At 46.9% G+C, this 15,721-nt stretch overlaps 1 protein-coding gene across 1 annotated transcript in view; it reads right to left on the bottom strand.

Annotated features, from left to right (window-relative positions):
- The window catches only part of MVB12B (multivesicular body subunit 12B), a 194,042-nt gene that overhangs the window by 117,390 nt on the left and 60,931 nt on the right, over window positions 1–15,721 (bottom strand). Inside the window, exons 3-5 of the mRNA XM_045469366.1 lie at window positions 12,805–12,912; window positions 7,788–7,884; window positions 88–217 (exon numbers count right to left, since the gene is read on the bottom strand). Of these exons, the coding sequence (XP_045325322.1) occupies window positions 88–217; window positions 7,788–7,884; window positions 12,805–12,912 (335 nt within the window). The remainder of the gene's footprint in view (window positions 1–87; window positions 218–7,787; window positions 7,885–12,804; window positions 12,913–15,721) is intronic.

The following is a 15,721-nucleotide window of genomic DNA, read 5'->3' as shown; positions in this document are numbered from 1 at the left end:
ACACACTGTCTCGGCACCTCAGCCCTGGGAGTGACCTGAGCACTCCTGGCAGAGAGAAGAGAGGAGATCAGCGTTCCTGAGACTTACCCAATAAACGTGTACTGAGGGGGGGCCTGCTTCGTCCGGCCCATGATCCGAATGTCACAAATCGCAGCTTCAGTTGAATCCCGTGGGATAAATTTAATGCACAGCCTCTTTTTTCTAAAAGCCACTTCCTCTGAAGAAAAGGACAAGAAAAGGTATGAGTCTACCAGAGATGCCAACACCTCTGTTCTGAACGCCGTGTCTCCTGTCACGCTCCCTTCTTGGCAGCAAAAGCGACCGGTCATCCCAGCCACTGGGCTGCGTCCCTTCTGCCCTCCACAGGCTGGGACTGCAGGGTGGGCACCAGGAGCCCTGCCCTGCATTCGGGACCTGACCCCAGACAACCCTGCTGGGAAGGGCTTCCAGGGGTGCACACACCTCTGCAAGGAGAAGCAGCTTGGAATAAACCCATGGAGCTGGCTTCACAGCCACATAAATGCCACAACCATCATCTGCTCACTGCTCAAGCCATCAGGGACATACTCACGGACACCCTGAGTATTAATGCTTTTTGCCACTGGGGCTTTTCTTCTTTCTTTTTATTATGGAAAATTTCAAACATTCCCCAAAGTAGGGAGAACAACAGGATGAATGAATCCACCTGTTCTCATCATCCAGTTTCAACACTGTCAACAATGGACAAGCTGCTGTCACCTCTTTCTTTCCCCCACTCCCTGGTAGTTTTGCTGGAGGATTTAAAATGAATCCCCACCCCGTGTCATATCGCCCATCAATATCTCAGTAGGCATCCAAGGCAAATGATCAGTTTTCATATGACCCGCGTGCCATTATCACGGCTAACAAAATGAACAATGACTCCTAACTATCACGAACAGACAGTCTATATTTAAGTTTTCTCTATTATTCTCAAAAAATATCATTTAACGATTGCTTTCCCTGGATCAAGATCCAAACAATGTCTATGCACCAGCTCTGGTTGTTAGGACTCTTAGGTTCCTTTTATTCTGTAACAACCTCTCTACCCTCCCCTCTTCTTCAGGGCACTGACAAGTTGGTAAGATTGGGTCATTCCCCTGTATTTCCTGTAAGGTGGCAGTTAGAGTGGAAGGCTTGATTAGAGTCAGGTTAGATTTTGTTTGTTTGTTTGGTTGTTTTTTTAGGTAGGAATGCTTCACAAGTGGTGCATCTATGTCCAACGGTGTCCTATCTTGAGGTATGGCATCCGGCTGTGCCACCCTGGGTTCCCATGGTGTCGGCCCGGAACTTGGGTTATAAAGTCCCCAACAACCTTCCTTCGCGCAGTGTTTTCATCCACTGAGGACTGTTACCTAGATCCATAATCTCATTAAAGCTTTCAAAATGGCCGTTTTCTAATTCTGGGATTCCTTCTGCATTTATTAGCTGGAATTCTTCTCCATAAAAAATAACTTTTCTTCGTCAACTACTTGGTCTCCCTGAAAAAGGCGTGGTACAGGAAAGGAAAGAAAAACACATGATTCTTTGCTCTTACCTATTAAATCTTAGAGCAATGAGTTGGTGATATAGCAACCTCCAATGGTGACCAACCAGGTGTTTTTTGGTTTGTTCATTTGTGGCTTTTATTCTTTTAAGTTTTATTTATTTATTTTGAGAGAGACAGAGAGAGCCAGCTGGGGAGGGGCAGAGAGACAGGGAGAGAGAGAATCTCAAGCGGGCTCTGTGCTGTCAGCACACAGCCTGACTCGGGGCTCAAAGTCACGAACCATGAGATCATGACCTGAGCTGGAACCAAGAGCTGGATGCTTAACCGACTGGGCTACCCAGGTGCCCCCATTTGTGGTTTTAAAAAATGAATTTCAATCCATTGCAGCCACTCAATACATGAGTCTGATGTATCCGGGTTGAAGTCCCAATTCTGCCGTCAGCTCTATGATCTTAGGCGAGTGACTTAATTTCTCTGAGCCTGGGTTTCATTATCTGCAAAAGGGAGTTAATGGAACCCCACCCCAAAGGGACACTGGGTGGATGAAATCTGATACCACATCATATGCTTCACTTAGCCCAGTGCCTGGCACATAGTAAGTGCTCGATAAAGCACAGCCATGAATGTTCTTATCGTCATTATTACCAGTAAACCTCTAGCACACAATTTATGTCAGTGTTTGGCATTGACTTTCAGGACCTTTCAGTTCTGGGGCAGAAAGTACGCACTTTCAAATCAGACAACAGAACGGGGAGGGAAGGGCAGTCCCGCCGCTGGTCTTGGCTTGACCGAGGGGGGATCGCCATCAGTGGTGGTGCCTTGTAGACTTGGGAGTGGGGAGGGAAGGAAACTCAGGAACTTGGTGGGTTCTTTTCCCAGGCAAGGGAACTGAGGGCTAGATCCGATCTATGAGCTAGGAGTAGTAACGTCCTCAATCCAGACCCCAGACATCATACCTCACAAGGCAGGGACGGTTACCCCCGGCGGGAAAACACCCGTAGCGACCCTGCCCCTTCAGAAACTATTAGCCGGTAAGATGGGACCTTTGAATGTGTGAAGAAGGTGAGACCTTTCCTCCAATAAACGAAAAGGCCGGCATATTACTTGCCTTTGCCACCTTGCTCTTTGCTCCATTCCTCCATCTACAGCAACTCGGGGTAAGAGACGGAGCCACTAATTACACATGCTTAAACAGGCCTGATTCTAAGTAAACACATTATACAGAGTCAATAGAAATGTGTTCAGTCATGCTAATGAACACAGAGGAAGGATACAGCACTTTACTAAAACAAACAGTCTTCCAGTTTTTAAGTACTGTGTGGATAGCAACAAACTATTTTAAATTCATTACAAGAGTCTCATTTCTTTTTTTTTGTTTTTTTGGCTGACTTCATAAAATCGGGGCCTTAAAGGCGCTGCAAACTGCACAGAGCTGACCACAGGTCTTTCCGGTCGGTCTGGGCTCACCTGGCCCCTGGGAAGAGGCTCTAGGAAACGACATCTAACCCGAAATGAAGAGGCTACCCTAAGCCCACCCCCTCTCCGTGTGTGGTGAGACACTTGTTGGTGATGCGAGGACCCGCCCTCAGGATGTCCACGGGCAGCCAAGTGACAGACCCCCAGTCACGGGGAAGAGGCTTCCCACCCAGATCACGGGGGCTGCACCGCAGCCAGACCACAGGCCCAGACAGGACGCAGCCCTGGGCCTCCTCACTTAACTGGTTCAACAAATCAGGAGGAAAATGCAGAATGGGAAATCCCTCGTGGCTCTCCAGTGTATCGATATAAAGACATCACAAGTCAATTAGTTGTCAAAAACGAACACCAAGGCAAATTTTGAAACTAAGAAAAACACGGGGGAAAAGTGGGAAATGAATACAAGTCCACGAGGCAATTTTAGTTCCTAAACAGACGAGTCACATAAGAATAAGCAAAAGCAGCAAGTGAACACGTGTGAAAATGTTCAGGTATTGCTAATAAATGATGACGAGAAAATTAAATAAAATTAGAATAGTAAAACTGAATAAAAATTTAAAGCCTACGCCGACAGGCCTCTGGAAAACAGGAACAAGCCTGTATCATTAGTGGCACCGTGAACTGGTATTTCTGGAAGTTAATTTGGCAACAGAGAGTACTAAAGCTTATCTTTATGAAGCCCATCCTCTGAGCAAGGTGCTGTGTATGGTAGGTGCCTTAGGTGATTCGACGATGAATTAAACATGAATCTCACCCTCAGAGAAAAAGGTTTGTAGCAAAGACGCGCAAAAGACATAGACGCGGCTAAGATCCAAGCTAAAAACATTATGAGGTATCTAATATTCCCCCCTCCATTTTACAGATGAGGATACTGAGGCCCAGAAGGGTGAAGTCATGTGCTTGGGGTGCTAAAGCGGTAAGTGGCAGAGCCAGACCCTGTATCAGTGAGTCTGACCCCGGAGCCCATGTGCCTCCCCCACGCCAAGCCGCAGCGTGTCCTGACAGAGAACAGGGGGCCACTGAGAGGCAAACCCGATCGCTTCCTTTGGCTTCCGACCGCTGCACCACAGTGCTTACTTTGCTCCCTCCCTCCACTAAACATGTGCTGTGCTGGCTGTGATGAAAAGTGGAAAGGAGGCAGCTGGCCCCTGCTCTCTGACGGATGACAGTTCCGTCTGGTTACGTTGTAACGCAAGACCTTGTTTTCAGGGCCAGGTCACCCACCAGACTGAGCTCCTGGAGGGAAGGGCCAGTATCTTAGTCAGTCACCTTCTCTCGCAAAGCCTGTGGTGCCTACGGAGGCGTTCATCAATCTTCGCTGACCGTGGAGGAGAGCGAACTTACTTGAAACTGGTACCTCGGGGTCAGAGACGATTTCACGCAGGGGGCAGAATTAAAGCTCACCCTTCAAAGATAAGGGGTGTGGGCGCTCAGAATTGAGGGAAAGGGCATTTCAGGCAAGGAAAACAACACAGCAAATAAGTAGAGTCAGGAAGGAAACAGGAGTGAAGAGTGTAGAGTGAGTACCTCAGTGTGGGTCAAGTATAGAGTGCTTGAAGAGAAGGAAAATGTTTGTAGAAGAAGGCTGGAGCAGACCAGAGCGGACCTAAGACCCTGCAGCCTCAAGTACTCGGAAACTCATCACAAGAAAATCATTCAAAATCTTACCCATACCCAAACCGATCTATAGATTCAACACCACTCCTATCAAAACCTAGCTAGCTTCTGTGCAGACACGGACTAATCCTAAAATTCATGGAAATTCAAAGGACCCAGCATAGCCAAAATAACCCTGAAAAAGAAGAATGAAGTTGGGAGACTCATACTTCCTGGTTTCAAAACTTGCCACAAAGCTACGGTAATCAAGACTGTGTGCTATTGGCATGAGGAAAGACGTACAGATCAATGGAAGAGAACTCAAGAGTCCGGAAACAAACTCACATTTATGGTCAACTGATCTTCAACAAGGATGCTGAGACAAGTCAGCGGGGGCAAGAATAGTCTTTTCAACACATCGTGCTAGAACATGACATCCACATGTGAAAGAATAAAGTTAGACCCCTATCTCACACCATACACAGAAGTTAACTCAAAATGGATCAAAGGCATAAACGTAAGAGCTGAAACAATAAACCCTCAGAAAAAAACACAGGCATAAATCTTGGTAATCTTGAGTTAAGCAATGCTTTCTTAGGTATGACACCAAAAACATAAGCAACAAAGGAAAAAAGTAAATGAACCGAGCTCCGTCAAAATAAAAAGCTTGTGCATTTCAAAGGATGTCAAGAAAGTGAAAAGAAAACCCAAAGAAAGAAAATTTTGCAAACCATATAACTGATAAAGGACTTGTATCTGGAATATCTGAAAATATTCTTACAACTCAACAATAAAAAGACAATCCAATTTAAAATGCCAAAGGATCAGAAGAGACATTTCTCCAGAGAAGATATACAAATGGCCAGCAAGCACGTGAAAAGCTGTTCAATACCGTTAACCATCAGGAAATGCAAATCAAAACCACATGGAGAGACCATTCCACACCCACTAAGATGGCCAGAATGGTAATAACGAGTGCTGGTGAAGATGTGGAGAAACTGGAACCCTTAAACACTGTTGGTGGGAATGCAAAATCGTGCTGCTCCCCTGAAACACAGTTTGGTGGTTTCCTCAAAAAGTTAAATACAGGGTTACCATATGACGCTGGAAATCCCACTCCTAGGTGTGCACCCAAGAGCAAGAAAAACATAGTCCACACCACACAACAACTTGTAATGAATGCCCACAGCAGCATCAATCCTAATAGCCAAAAGTGCAAATGTCCACCAACTGAATGGATAAGCAAAATGTGGGACCTTTAGATAACGAAATATTATCCGGCAATAAAAAGGCATAAAGTACTGACACATGCTACAACGTGGACCTTGAAAAGGTTATGCGTAGTGAAAAAAGTCCATCACAAAAGACCACATGTTGGAGGATCCTGTTTACATGAAGTGTCCAGAATAGGCAAGTCTGTACAGAAAGTAGGTTAGTGGTTGCCCAGGGCTGGGAAGCGGTGGCAAGGTGAGGGCTGGAGAGAAATGGAGAGTGACTGCTAATGAGTGGAGGGTTTTCTTGATGATGAAATGTTTCCAAATTAATTGTGGTAATAGTTGCACAACTCTGTGACTATTCTAAAAACCACTGAAATGGATACTTCAAATGGGTGAATTATATGGTAGGTGAATTATATCTCAATAGAACCGTTACCAGAAAACCCTGATGCATAAATATATAAAACCCTTCTGTAAAAGGCACTTAACCACAGGCTGTTACAGGGCGGCTCTGTGGCTAACAGTATGGCTGGAGTCTGACTTGCGTGTGTTTTCCAGTTACTCCCCCACTTGGATCTTGGATAAGTTCTTCAAACCCTCAGTAGTTCCTGTGCCTCATTTTTCTCACATGTGATGGGTTTAATAATGCTCATCTCTAAATAGGGGTCTTTTGAAGATTCAGTGAAGTCAGGAACCATTTATCACAGGGGTTAGCATCTGTTAGGTTACAACATGTCCGCTCTCGTGATTATTAGCTAATACGTATATAACAAGGAAAAATAAAATGGCCAAAAGTGAGAGGACAATTAAGAAAATAAAAATATGCTATACGATGGAATATCCTCGTTTCATTAAAATAATGGCCACGGGTGGCGGGGTGGGGGGGTGCCTGGGTGGCTCAGATGTGGGTTGAGCGGCTGACTCTCGATATTGGCTCAGATCATGACCCCAGGATTAAGCTCCGTGGCGGGCTCTACACTGAGTGTGGAGCCTGCTTAAGATTCTCTCTCTCCCTCCCTTCCTCTCTCACTCTCTCTGTCCTTCTGTCACTCTCCCCCGCTATGTGCTCTCTCTCTACAATAAAGAAATTAAAAAAAAAAATGGCTATGTGGCGTCTGTGTAGATATGCAAAGTCTGGTCTGTATGAAATGCTAGCAAGAAAACAGCAAAAAAATTGTGGGCCCAAAATGGGACTAACTATGGAAAAATCAAGCATGTATGACAAAGAATGAGATCCAGAATTTCATAAATGAATCATATGTAATAAAGAAAGGATTCTTTGTTTTCCCTTTGCTGCTTCGCTGTTGGGGACATCCTGAAGTTGGGATCAGTAGTTAAAAATAAAACAAGTTAAGTTGTATCAAAATGGGGAGGCTCAAATATCCAGAGGTTTTCCAGCATTATTTAATAACTGACGTGCCTGACAAGAACCTCAAAGCACTCCAGGATCCTGAAGAAGCTTCTATTTGGTCGGGGACGCGCTTCTGCTCGCTGTGGCTCAGGGGTCAGAGTATTCACTCACACTTGAACCCTGTGTCCTCTAGCGCAGGCTTTCTGGTTCCGACTTTCCTTGTGTGCTCCAAGAGCCAAAAATAAGGACATTATTGCACCTGTATTCCCCGGGCGTCTTTGATTTTTTTCCTGATGCTTCTGGGTCTTGCGCCAAGGTTGGCTTCCGTTAACACCAGAGGATGGACTAACCACGAACCACGAGCAATTTCACCGTTGTGTTCCTGAGGGGGCCGATTCAGCAGGGAGCCCGTTGTAAGAGAAAAGGACATTCTGCTCATTTACACGCTGCTCCCCAGAACACCACAAACTCCTCGGAGAACCAAGTCAGACACGCATCAGAAGCAGCAGGGTTTATTCACGGGCATGCAGCAAGGCCTCCTAAAATGTTCCCAAAGAAAAATGCCCATGCAAAACCTCTAAAAATACACCTGCAGGAAGAAAAGTCCCGTTGTAATGAGTGGTGCTAAAGGGAGACTCACGTGTGTCCACCGTCTCCTGAATCGGGATGAAGCCCACAGGCAGAGTGTCCTTGATGTCAATGAGCTTCATATCCACTAACACGTTCCCTAAATGACTCTTGGGAAGAAAGAAAAGAGATACAGACTATTAATCTGAACACCCCTGTGGTGGGTTTGCCATTTTGGCTTCGAGATGCATATTTAACACAATGACTGGTGCAGCTTTACGACAGCAGGTTAATTAGAGTAGGTGCCACTTAATGTTCCCCAGCGGTTACACGGGGACGCGTGTGGCCCCCGGGAAGGAGTTTCATCTGCGGCACCTCAAAGCCACTCACTCAGCCACGGCTTCGGTTAGTTGGCTAGACAGCAACCCGGGAGACGCTCGACACATAACCCAGCAGAGGGCAGCTGTGCGCACGCGTCCTGGGACCAGGCTGCCACTCAGCCTGGAGCCTCAGCTCTTGGGGGGGGGCGGCCAGCGGGTTTTAGAAAGAGCACGTTCCCGGGGCAGTCTCGGCTGCATCGGAGCCTAACGGAGAACCAGTCACACTCCTGCGGGATGGCCGGTCTGCATATTGACACGTTTTGGCTGCTAGATGCATTCCGTAAAATCCCAAGAATCATAAACTGATACCGAGTGAAAAGCCCTGCGGCCTCAGTATTACACATCTCCTAAAATGACATGCCCAAGGGCCTCTTAAAGTTTCTGTTCAGTGGCAGTACATGGTGGTCCACAGTGCGCAGTTTCCGTAACCAGTGCAAAAATACCTCCTGCAGACAGCACATCCCATTCTGGAACTGCAAGAGGGGATCGTCTGCAAACATACTGGTGCCTGCAGCCCACACTTCCGGTGGAAACGCTCAGTGCCAACAAGACCTCAGAAAACCAGTCAGGGGATTCTTACCATCTAAACTCTACACTATGTTCTCTCTTGGTCACTCTCTATTTTCACCCGTATCAATTTGTAATGGCATCTTTGTGAGGTTAGTCGTTTAACGTCTGTCTCACCACTGGGGTTCAAGAACCACGAGGACCCAAACCATCTGTCATTACTCTAAACCCAAGCTTAGCACGGTTCTTGGCACACAGCAGGTGCTCAATAATGATCTGAACAATTTAACGTTTGGGGGGCACCTTTTCAACGGGGTGGGCCAGAGTCAGCAACGAGATTGGATCTGCTTGGATGACAAATCAAAACTGTATCAGCGGGGTGCCTGGGTGGCTCAGTCGGTTAAGCGGCCGACTTTGGCTCAGGTCACAATCTCACGGTCCGTGAGTTCGAGCCCCGCGTCGGGCTCTGTGCTGACAGCTCAGAGCCTGGAGCCTGTTTCCGATTCTGTGTCTCCCTCTCTCTGACCCTCCCCCGTTCATGCTCTGTCTCTCTCTGTCTCAAAAATAAATAAACGTTAAAAAAAATTTTTTAAAAACTGTATCAGCAAAAACAAAAGTAACAATAAAAATAAACATAAAAATGAAAGTATATTCGATAAACCCATCATACCCCAAAAGTGCACAAATGAAATACATTCTCCAGATTTAATCATGAAGGTCGGCATGTCAAGTGCAAACTGTGACCAGTGCTTTCATGGCCCTGTTGTCGCAAAACCGTTTCTTTCTCCCTGAACTATCGTGTTTGAGGACCATTTTATATTATTACATTTCAGGTAGCTGGGTCTCAGGGAAACAATGCCCAGTGCAGTGCAGCAAGTGGAAAGGGGAACCTTACTAATGCAGAATAAATCTCTGACCGTGTAGAAAAGGTTTGAACCGTTAACCTAACTCGAAAACATCAGCTGCTTTCAGAATTGCCTGATCTAATCTATCATAATTTTTTTTCCCCTGGCAGTTGCTTTTCCATGTCATCACTGCTTTCTGCATTGAGAAATTAACAACTGGCTGTGTTTTCCTGCCCCGTAGATGGATGGGCATTCATCAATATCCTTCTCAAATGTCTTCTACTTGACAAGTTGGGTTTCACAGAAGTCAACTGCAAACCACTTAGCGACCTCACCCTCCACACTCTACAAATGTCCCTGATCATAAAACCAGAACATCAGTGGTGTGGCCATTAAAAAAAGCATCAAAAACCCTCCCATGCATACAAAACGGGAGGCTGCACTGTCAAAGCTGCCTGCAGCCCAAGTGTGGTCCCTCCGTGCACGGGGCTGCTGCTGTACCGGGTTTAATACAGTAGGTCTGCGACACCATTAATTTTGCTTGTTCCTCTCCCCTCCCCCATCCCGTGCTCTCTTTCATTTCCTCCTCATAAATATGAAGAACGTATTCCCAATCCTTGTTGAGCAAATGATTCATGCCAAAAGCCCAATATGCACTGACTCAGGGTATTTATATTGTCTCTGGTAGCCAGTATTTGCTAGTATACTGTAATTATTTTTGACAACCTTGCATTTAAGGTAGCCACAGATAACCAACTTAATATTCAAATGTTCATAAATCCTTCTGTTTAATATCCTCCCTACCTAATCTATGTACATTATTATTACAGGTAATGCAGAAAGTACAGGGCATGAAAAGTGCAATTAATCTCGATCCTTCCCCAGGAAGCAATGTCACTCCAAAGCCAGGTTTCTGTATTAATAGCGTTATTGGGGGAAAGGAATTTAGGTTCCAAAGGAGTGTCCCAAAACTCCTACATTGGGAGTCTCGAGCCGCCTAATTAAGAATCTGTCCAGTCTTGAGATCCCACATCCCTCCTCTACAGTTGTAAAAAATGACACTATGCAAAGTCCTGGTGGTGACAGCACAACCAGGACAGACTGGCTGTATGGGATTAAAACACACCCCACTCCTCCTGTGCTCCTGAGCTGGCAAGTGGGTCCCTGCCAACCCCCCCTCGTCTGGATCCCTTTGGATCTCACTCCCGGACTCAGTCATTCTTCCTCGGAAAAGAAAATGCACCGATTTCCTATACTCCTTCAGAGGGGAAGCGAGATTTCTCCCCCAGCCCTTTGCTAACACCCTACCGCCCCCCCACGCCTGGCCCTCCTGGAGTGAGGCCTGCAAGGCAGGCACTCAGTAAGATCTCTTTAATGTTCAACAAAGGCTGATAAACTCGATGCATCTTCTATAATATGAAATACACTTACCCGGGACACCCAAAATTAACAAGCGTTGGTGACTTCTGTCATTTTTTGACTTGTCACCATCCCCAGCTCCAAGGGATCCAGGACTCTTCTGGCCTAGACTACAACACCCCACAGCCTTCAGGGCAAATGCAAAAACAAACAAAGAATCAAACAAAATAACCCTAGAAATCAAAAACTATCAAAGACATCGTAGCTGTCCTCTGAGGCTACGGTTTGGAGCTGCAGCCTCTTCGGTCAGGAGAAGAGGCTGAGCAGAGATCAGTGACGAGCCGAGAGACCAGGCCACAGTGAGTTGTTCAACTCCTCGGGGAGTTCGTCCATCCCGCCGTAAGTGGCAGGAATGAGCTGACCTGAGGAAAGTGGCAGCCAGCAGACAGGACGGAGGTGACAAAAGCTAAAAATATCAATCATTTCAAAAGCGGGTTTAGGTCAACTTCAGGGACAAAGGGGGCGGGAGAGTGTACCGAGTGGGGACACGGACGCAGGGAGGAGGAATGGGGCCACGCACCCCTAACTGCAGGAGCCTACGTCCGTCCGGAAAGGCAACCCAGCCTCCAGTGTCTCCCAGGGCGGCACCCGGGGACCTGCTCAGACTCCTTACAGCCTTAGCTGCCACCTTCCCACATGCACGAGAAGGACTTCCAGTGTTTAGTGCCGGGACTGTCCCTGCCCCATTAGGAACTCTGTCCTTTACAACCAGCATATGTTACTCTCGTAATCAGGGGGAGAAAATTAAAGCAATGATTTCTGCCCCACTCCTGGATACATGAGGAAATGATTTTCCTAACAAAGACTTATCAATAAACAACAGGACGGCCGGTGGGAGAGTGTGCAAGCCACAGAACCACGTGACTGTCTACTTCCAGACATCACTGAGGGACACCCGAGGACCCAGGGATGGGACCACAGGCCGTGTGGTATGTGATGGCGAGAAAGACCGACTGTTCCCCTTTCCCACTTCTGAATGAGGATGTTTGAAAAAAATCGTTTTTCTTTCTAAACCATGAGCTTCTGTTACTGTTACAATAAAATTTATAAAAATAAATTAATAACCCCCCCTTTTTTTTTTTGCGTTAGAAAGAGACAATGACATCTAGGCCAAAAATACAATGTCACCCCTGAAAATCAAAGTCTGACAGCTCCCTGTTTGGGGCGAGGGAAGACAGGTGACCTTAGATAAGCACAGAAACTCTCTGATCTCGGGAAAGGAGCTAATACTCGCAGAGACTGTCTGAGGATGGAAAAGGTTTATTTGCAGTGCCTCTAAGAGGCCTCACTCAGAGTAGCTCTGGGTAGATACGAAAGCTACTTCCCTTTTTTCTAAGCCACTCATTAAAACACTCTATTGGAAGAGCCTTAATGGATAGCTTTAAAATTTCCTAATTTACGGGCCCAAGAATTAAGAACACCACACCGAAAGACATCTACACACGTGGTAGACACCTACCTGCAGACACAATGAAATGTCAAACGTCACAGAGACTCAGGGAGAAAGTCATTTGGGAAACAAGGCCGTGTCTGGGAGAAGAGGTGATCATGGAGTGTCCTTCCAGCCATGCTTCCATTTATCGGCCGGCTTTAAATCCAGCTGCACTAGCAAACTCTCATGTCCACACTACCCTGTGATTTGTGACTTACAGGAAAGGTAGGCAAATGATGGCTGGGGGAGAAATTTCCTGGTTCCCTTTTGAGAACACATTTTAATGGAGTTCACGGTACACCTGGGTATGTGGCTAATAATACCGTTAATAAATGAAACACAGCGCTAGCTGCTGGTTTCTACCCAGTTCACTAAAACCACAGATTAATATGGCAATGAAAATAAACCACAACAACAACAGCAAAAAAAAAAAAAAAGAGGAAATTTCAGCCAGGCACGTAAATGCCTTGTGCTCACTCAGCAAACGGACACCACTACTAGACTTACATTTTCTTTGGAAAATGATCTCGTGAAACACAGGTATCTGGTAACCTTGGATTTAAATAAGCCATCTTTCCAGAGGTCAGCATCCACACCGTCTGCTGTCTGTGCAACCTACACCAAAGAGACAGAGAAAAAGAGCACAGGTAAGGCAGGCTGGAAAAGGAGGCGTGTGTGAGCATCTTCTCCATACCTGCGCCAATTAACACTGGCCCGAACTCTCATGGCATCTCATTAGTTCATTTCACTAGGCACCGGGAAGAGATTTTCCAAAAGGGGAAAAGGGAGAATGTGAAAAATACAACTTCTAAAAATATTGTCCCCAGGGAAGCCATTGATTAAAGACACCCTGACAAAAATGGTTCTAATGAGAAAAGAGCAACTTTTGTTGCAATGGACCAAGAAGGGATTGGAGAAGTCAGCACATTAAGTTCCTCATTACCACTTACTCGGGGGACATACAGGGTGCAGAAAAAAGTCCAATGGGGTGTGAAATGCCACCTGAGAGGAGCACCGCCTGCTCCAGGGCCCTGGGGCCAGCCAGGATGCTTCATCAAGGGGACCCTAGTGGGGGCTGGGGGGCGGGGTACCAGGGAAGCCCGCTCCTCTCTGTCTCCTCCGGACGCAGGCTCCACGAGTGGTACTCAAGGTCGGAAACTGTATCATGATGGAAAAATAAAAAAGATTCAGCTCCTTGTTTATGGCCTCACTAAGAAGCCATTTCCCCGTCCACAGCTACAGAGGTGTTCCTCTCAGAAGCACTCAAGCATGAAGCCAGCCTTGATCTGAGTCCTAAAGGACTTGTGTACTGGGCCGGGGCGGGGGGCTTAGCGTGAAAGCCCCTGCTTTGGGACAACCTGCTGACGATGAGATTGGAGAGCAGGAGAGGAATGGCTGGATGAGGACAGCATTTCGCCTCCCCCCCCCCCCCCCATTTCTTTCCAGACTGTTCTATTCACGGACCGCCGGGGCTTGCTCTGCTGTCTCACTCGGTAGCCCCAGAGGACAGCATCCCGAGGGGGCACATCCAGGAAGACTGAGGGGGCAGCACCCTGTTTCAGACTGAGCTCCAAGACGATCTGTTCTCTGCTGTCTCCCTGGTCGTCCTGTTGGGCCTTAGACTTCGGGGGGCAGTTCTCGATCTGACAAATCCCTGAAAGCACCTCCATTCTTTGCACAAAAACTGCCTGGTCTCAGCCCCATCCCGTGGACTCTCCACACAGCACGCCAACGGCCTCTGGTGGTCACATGAGCAGGGCGGGGGCATGGGGGGCATCCCCAGGGCCCCCCACAGCCACATTCTCGGAGGCTGCCTCAGAGAGGCCCAAAGGCCAACTGGCAAAAGAAAAATGCCTTCCCCCCCCCCCCCAAACTGAACAATCGTAAATTAGCAAGTGCAACACGAGAAAAAGAAAGGTCCTTATGCTACATGTGCAAATATGTTTGACCTGAAATGTGGGGGAGGAATGGTATGGGGATAATTTCAGGAACCGTTTACTCCAAGTATGTCACCCCCACAGAAAGAGACGACCTGGAACAGCATCAGGCCTCATCAGCACTTTCCCCCACAATGGTCTTACATAAAGTTTCTTGGAAAACATGAGCTATAAAGCAGGGGCCCTAACTCTCCACCACCAAGCATCTCTTTTGTTTGTTTTCTCCTGTGGATTCCATGAGAATGGAGTGGTTCTAACGAGAAAAGAGCAACCTTTGTTGCAATGGACCAAGAAAGGATTGGAGAAGTCAGCACATTAAGTTTTGAAAGATTTTTATTTCCCAAACTGTACTTTTCTGGTACTTCCTCAATTCTAGGATGTAGTCACTTGGGGATCACTCAAGGATGGAAAGAATAACCCTTTAGGAAAAAAGGAAATCAAATATCAAACTGTACGGATCTATTTTAAGATGCATCCCAATTTCAGAGCCATGAAGATGTGAAAATAAAAGATGCTAGAGGAACAAAGAAATAAGGGAACTTATACAAACCGTGGTTTCTCGATAATAAATGCCTTATTTTTGATACATTAAAAAAATAGTCTGCAGAACACTGGAAGGTTGTGGAATCCCAGGCTGGGACCTCAGAAAACAGAGCTGTCTTTAACCTCCCACCAGAAAGGGAATGGAGTTCAGAAGGGCTCTCCTGGATATTTAGTAATTCCACTGGAGGGCGGGTATACCCTAAATCAAGGCTATTGTTTCCAGGACTTGAAAAGGATGGTTCCCCCTCTGCCTGAATTTTCTTTTTTCTGGGTGGGAAAGACACCTCACTATGATAAAGAGGCCAGTGCAAGTGTGTAAAGAGAACAGGTGTGCAGCGGAATTGCCCCTTACCTGGGAGGCCCAGGCGGTACAGCCCTCCAACCTGCACTGGAAAGGCATTAAAAATGCACAACCAAAGGCCTGGCTTTGCCCTGAGGCCACAACTCATTTGCAATGAAGTAAAAATGTGTAATGCCCTCCAACTCCAACCAAGGGGAGGTGATGAGGGTGGTGAGAGAGAGAGAGAGAGAGGGAGACAGAGAGAGTGCAAGCACATATATGTGTGTATGCGTGTGTGTGTGTGTGTGTGTGTGTGTGCGTGCGTGCGTGTCTGGGCAGAACACAGAGGTGCCCAGAGCCCGGACCCACACGGAGGGTGGACTAGAACAAGGAGCAAGAAGGTCCCGGGTCCCAGCTCATCAGAAGCACTGAGCAAGTGGCCCCGGGGTAACAAGGCCGGGCATTCCCAGCCTCGCCTTCCCTGTAATAATAAGATGTACCCAGAAGCTTCTTTCTAATCCAGTCACATAAAGGTGTTTATGAGCCTTAATGCTTGTGTCGCAAATTAGAGGAGCTAACGAGCTACACGATAAGTTACGTGTGAGGCGGGAGGCTGCGCAGGCCCCCCTGCAGAAATTCACGTTTCAACTCTGACCGTGAGAAC

This window comes from Leopardus geoffroyi, chromosome D4, assembly GCF_018350155.1.
Source record: "Leopardus geoffroyi isolate Oge1 chromosome D4, O.geoffroyi_Oge1_pat1.0, whole genome shotgun sequence".
NCBI lineage: Eukaryota > Metazoa > Chordata > Mammalia > Carnivora > Felidae > Leopardus > Leopardus geoffroyi.
This window is presented reverse-complemented; position numbering and strand designations above follow the sequence as displayed.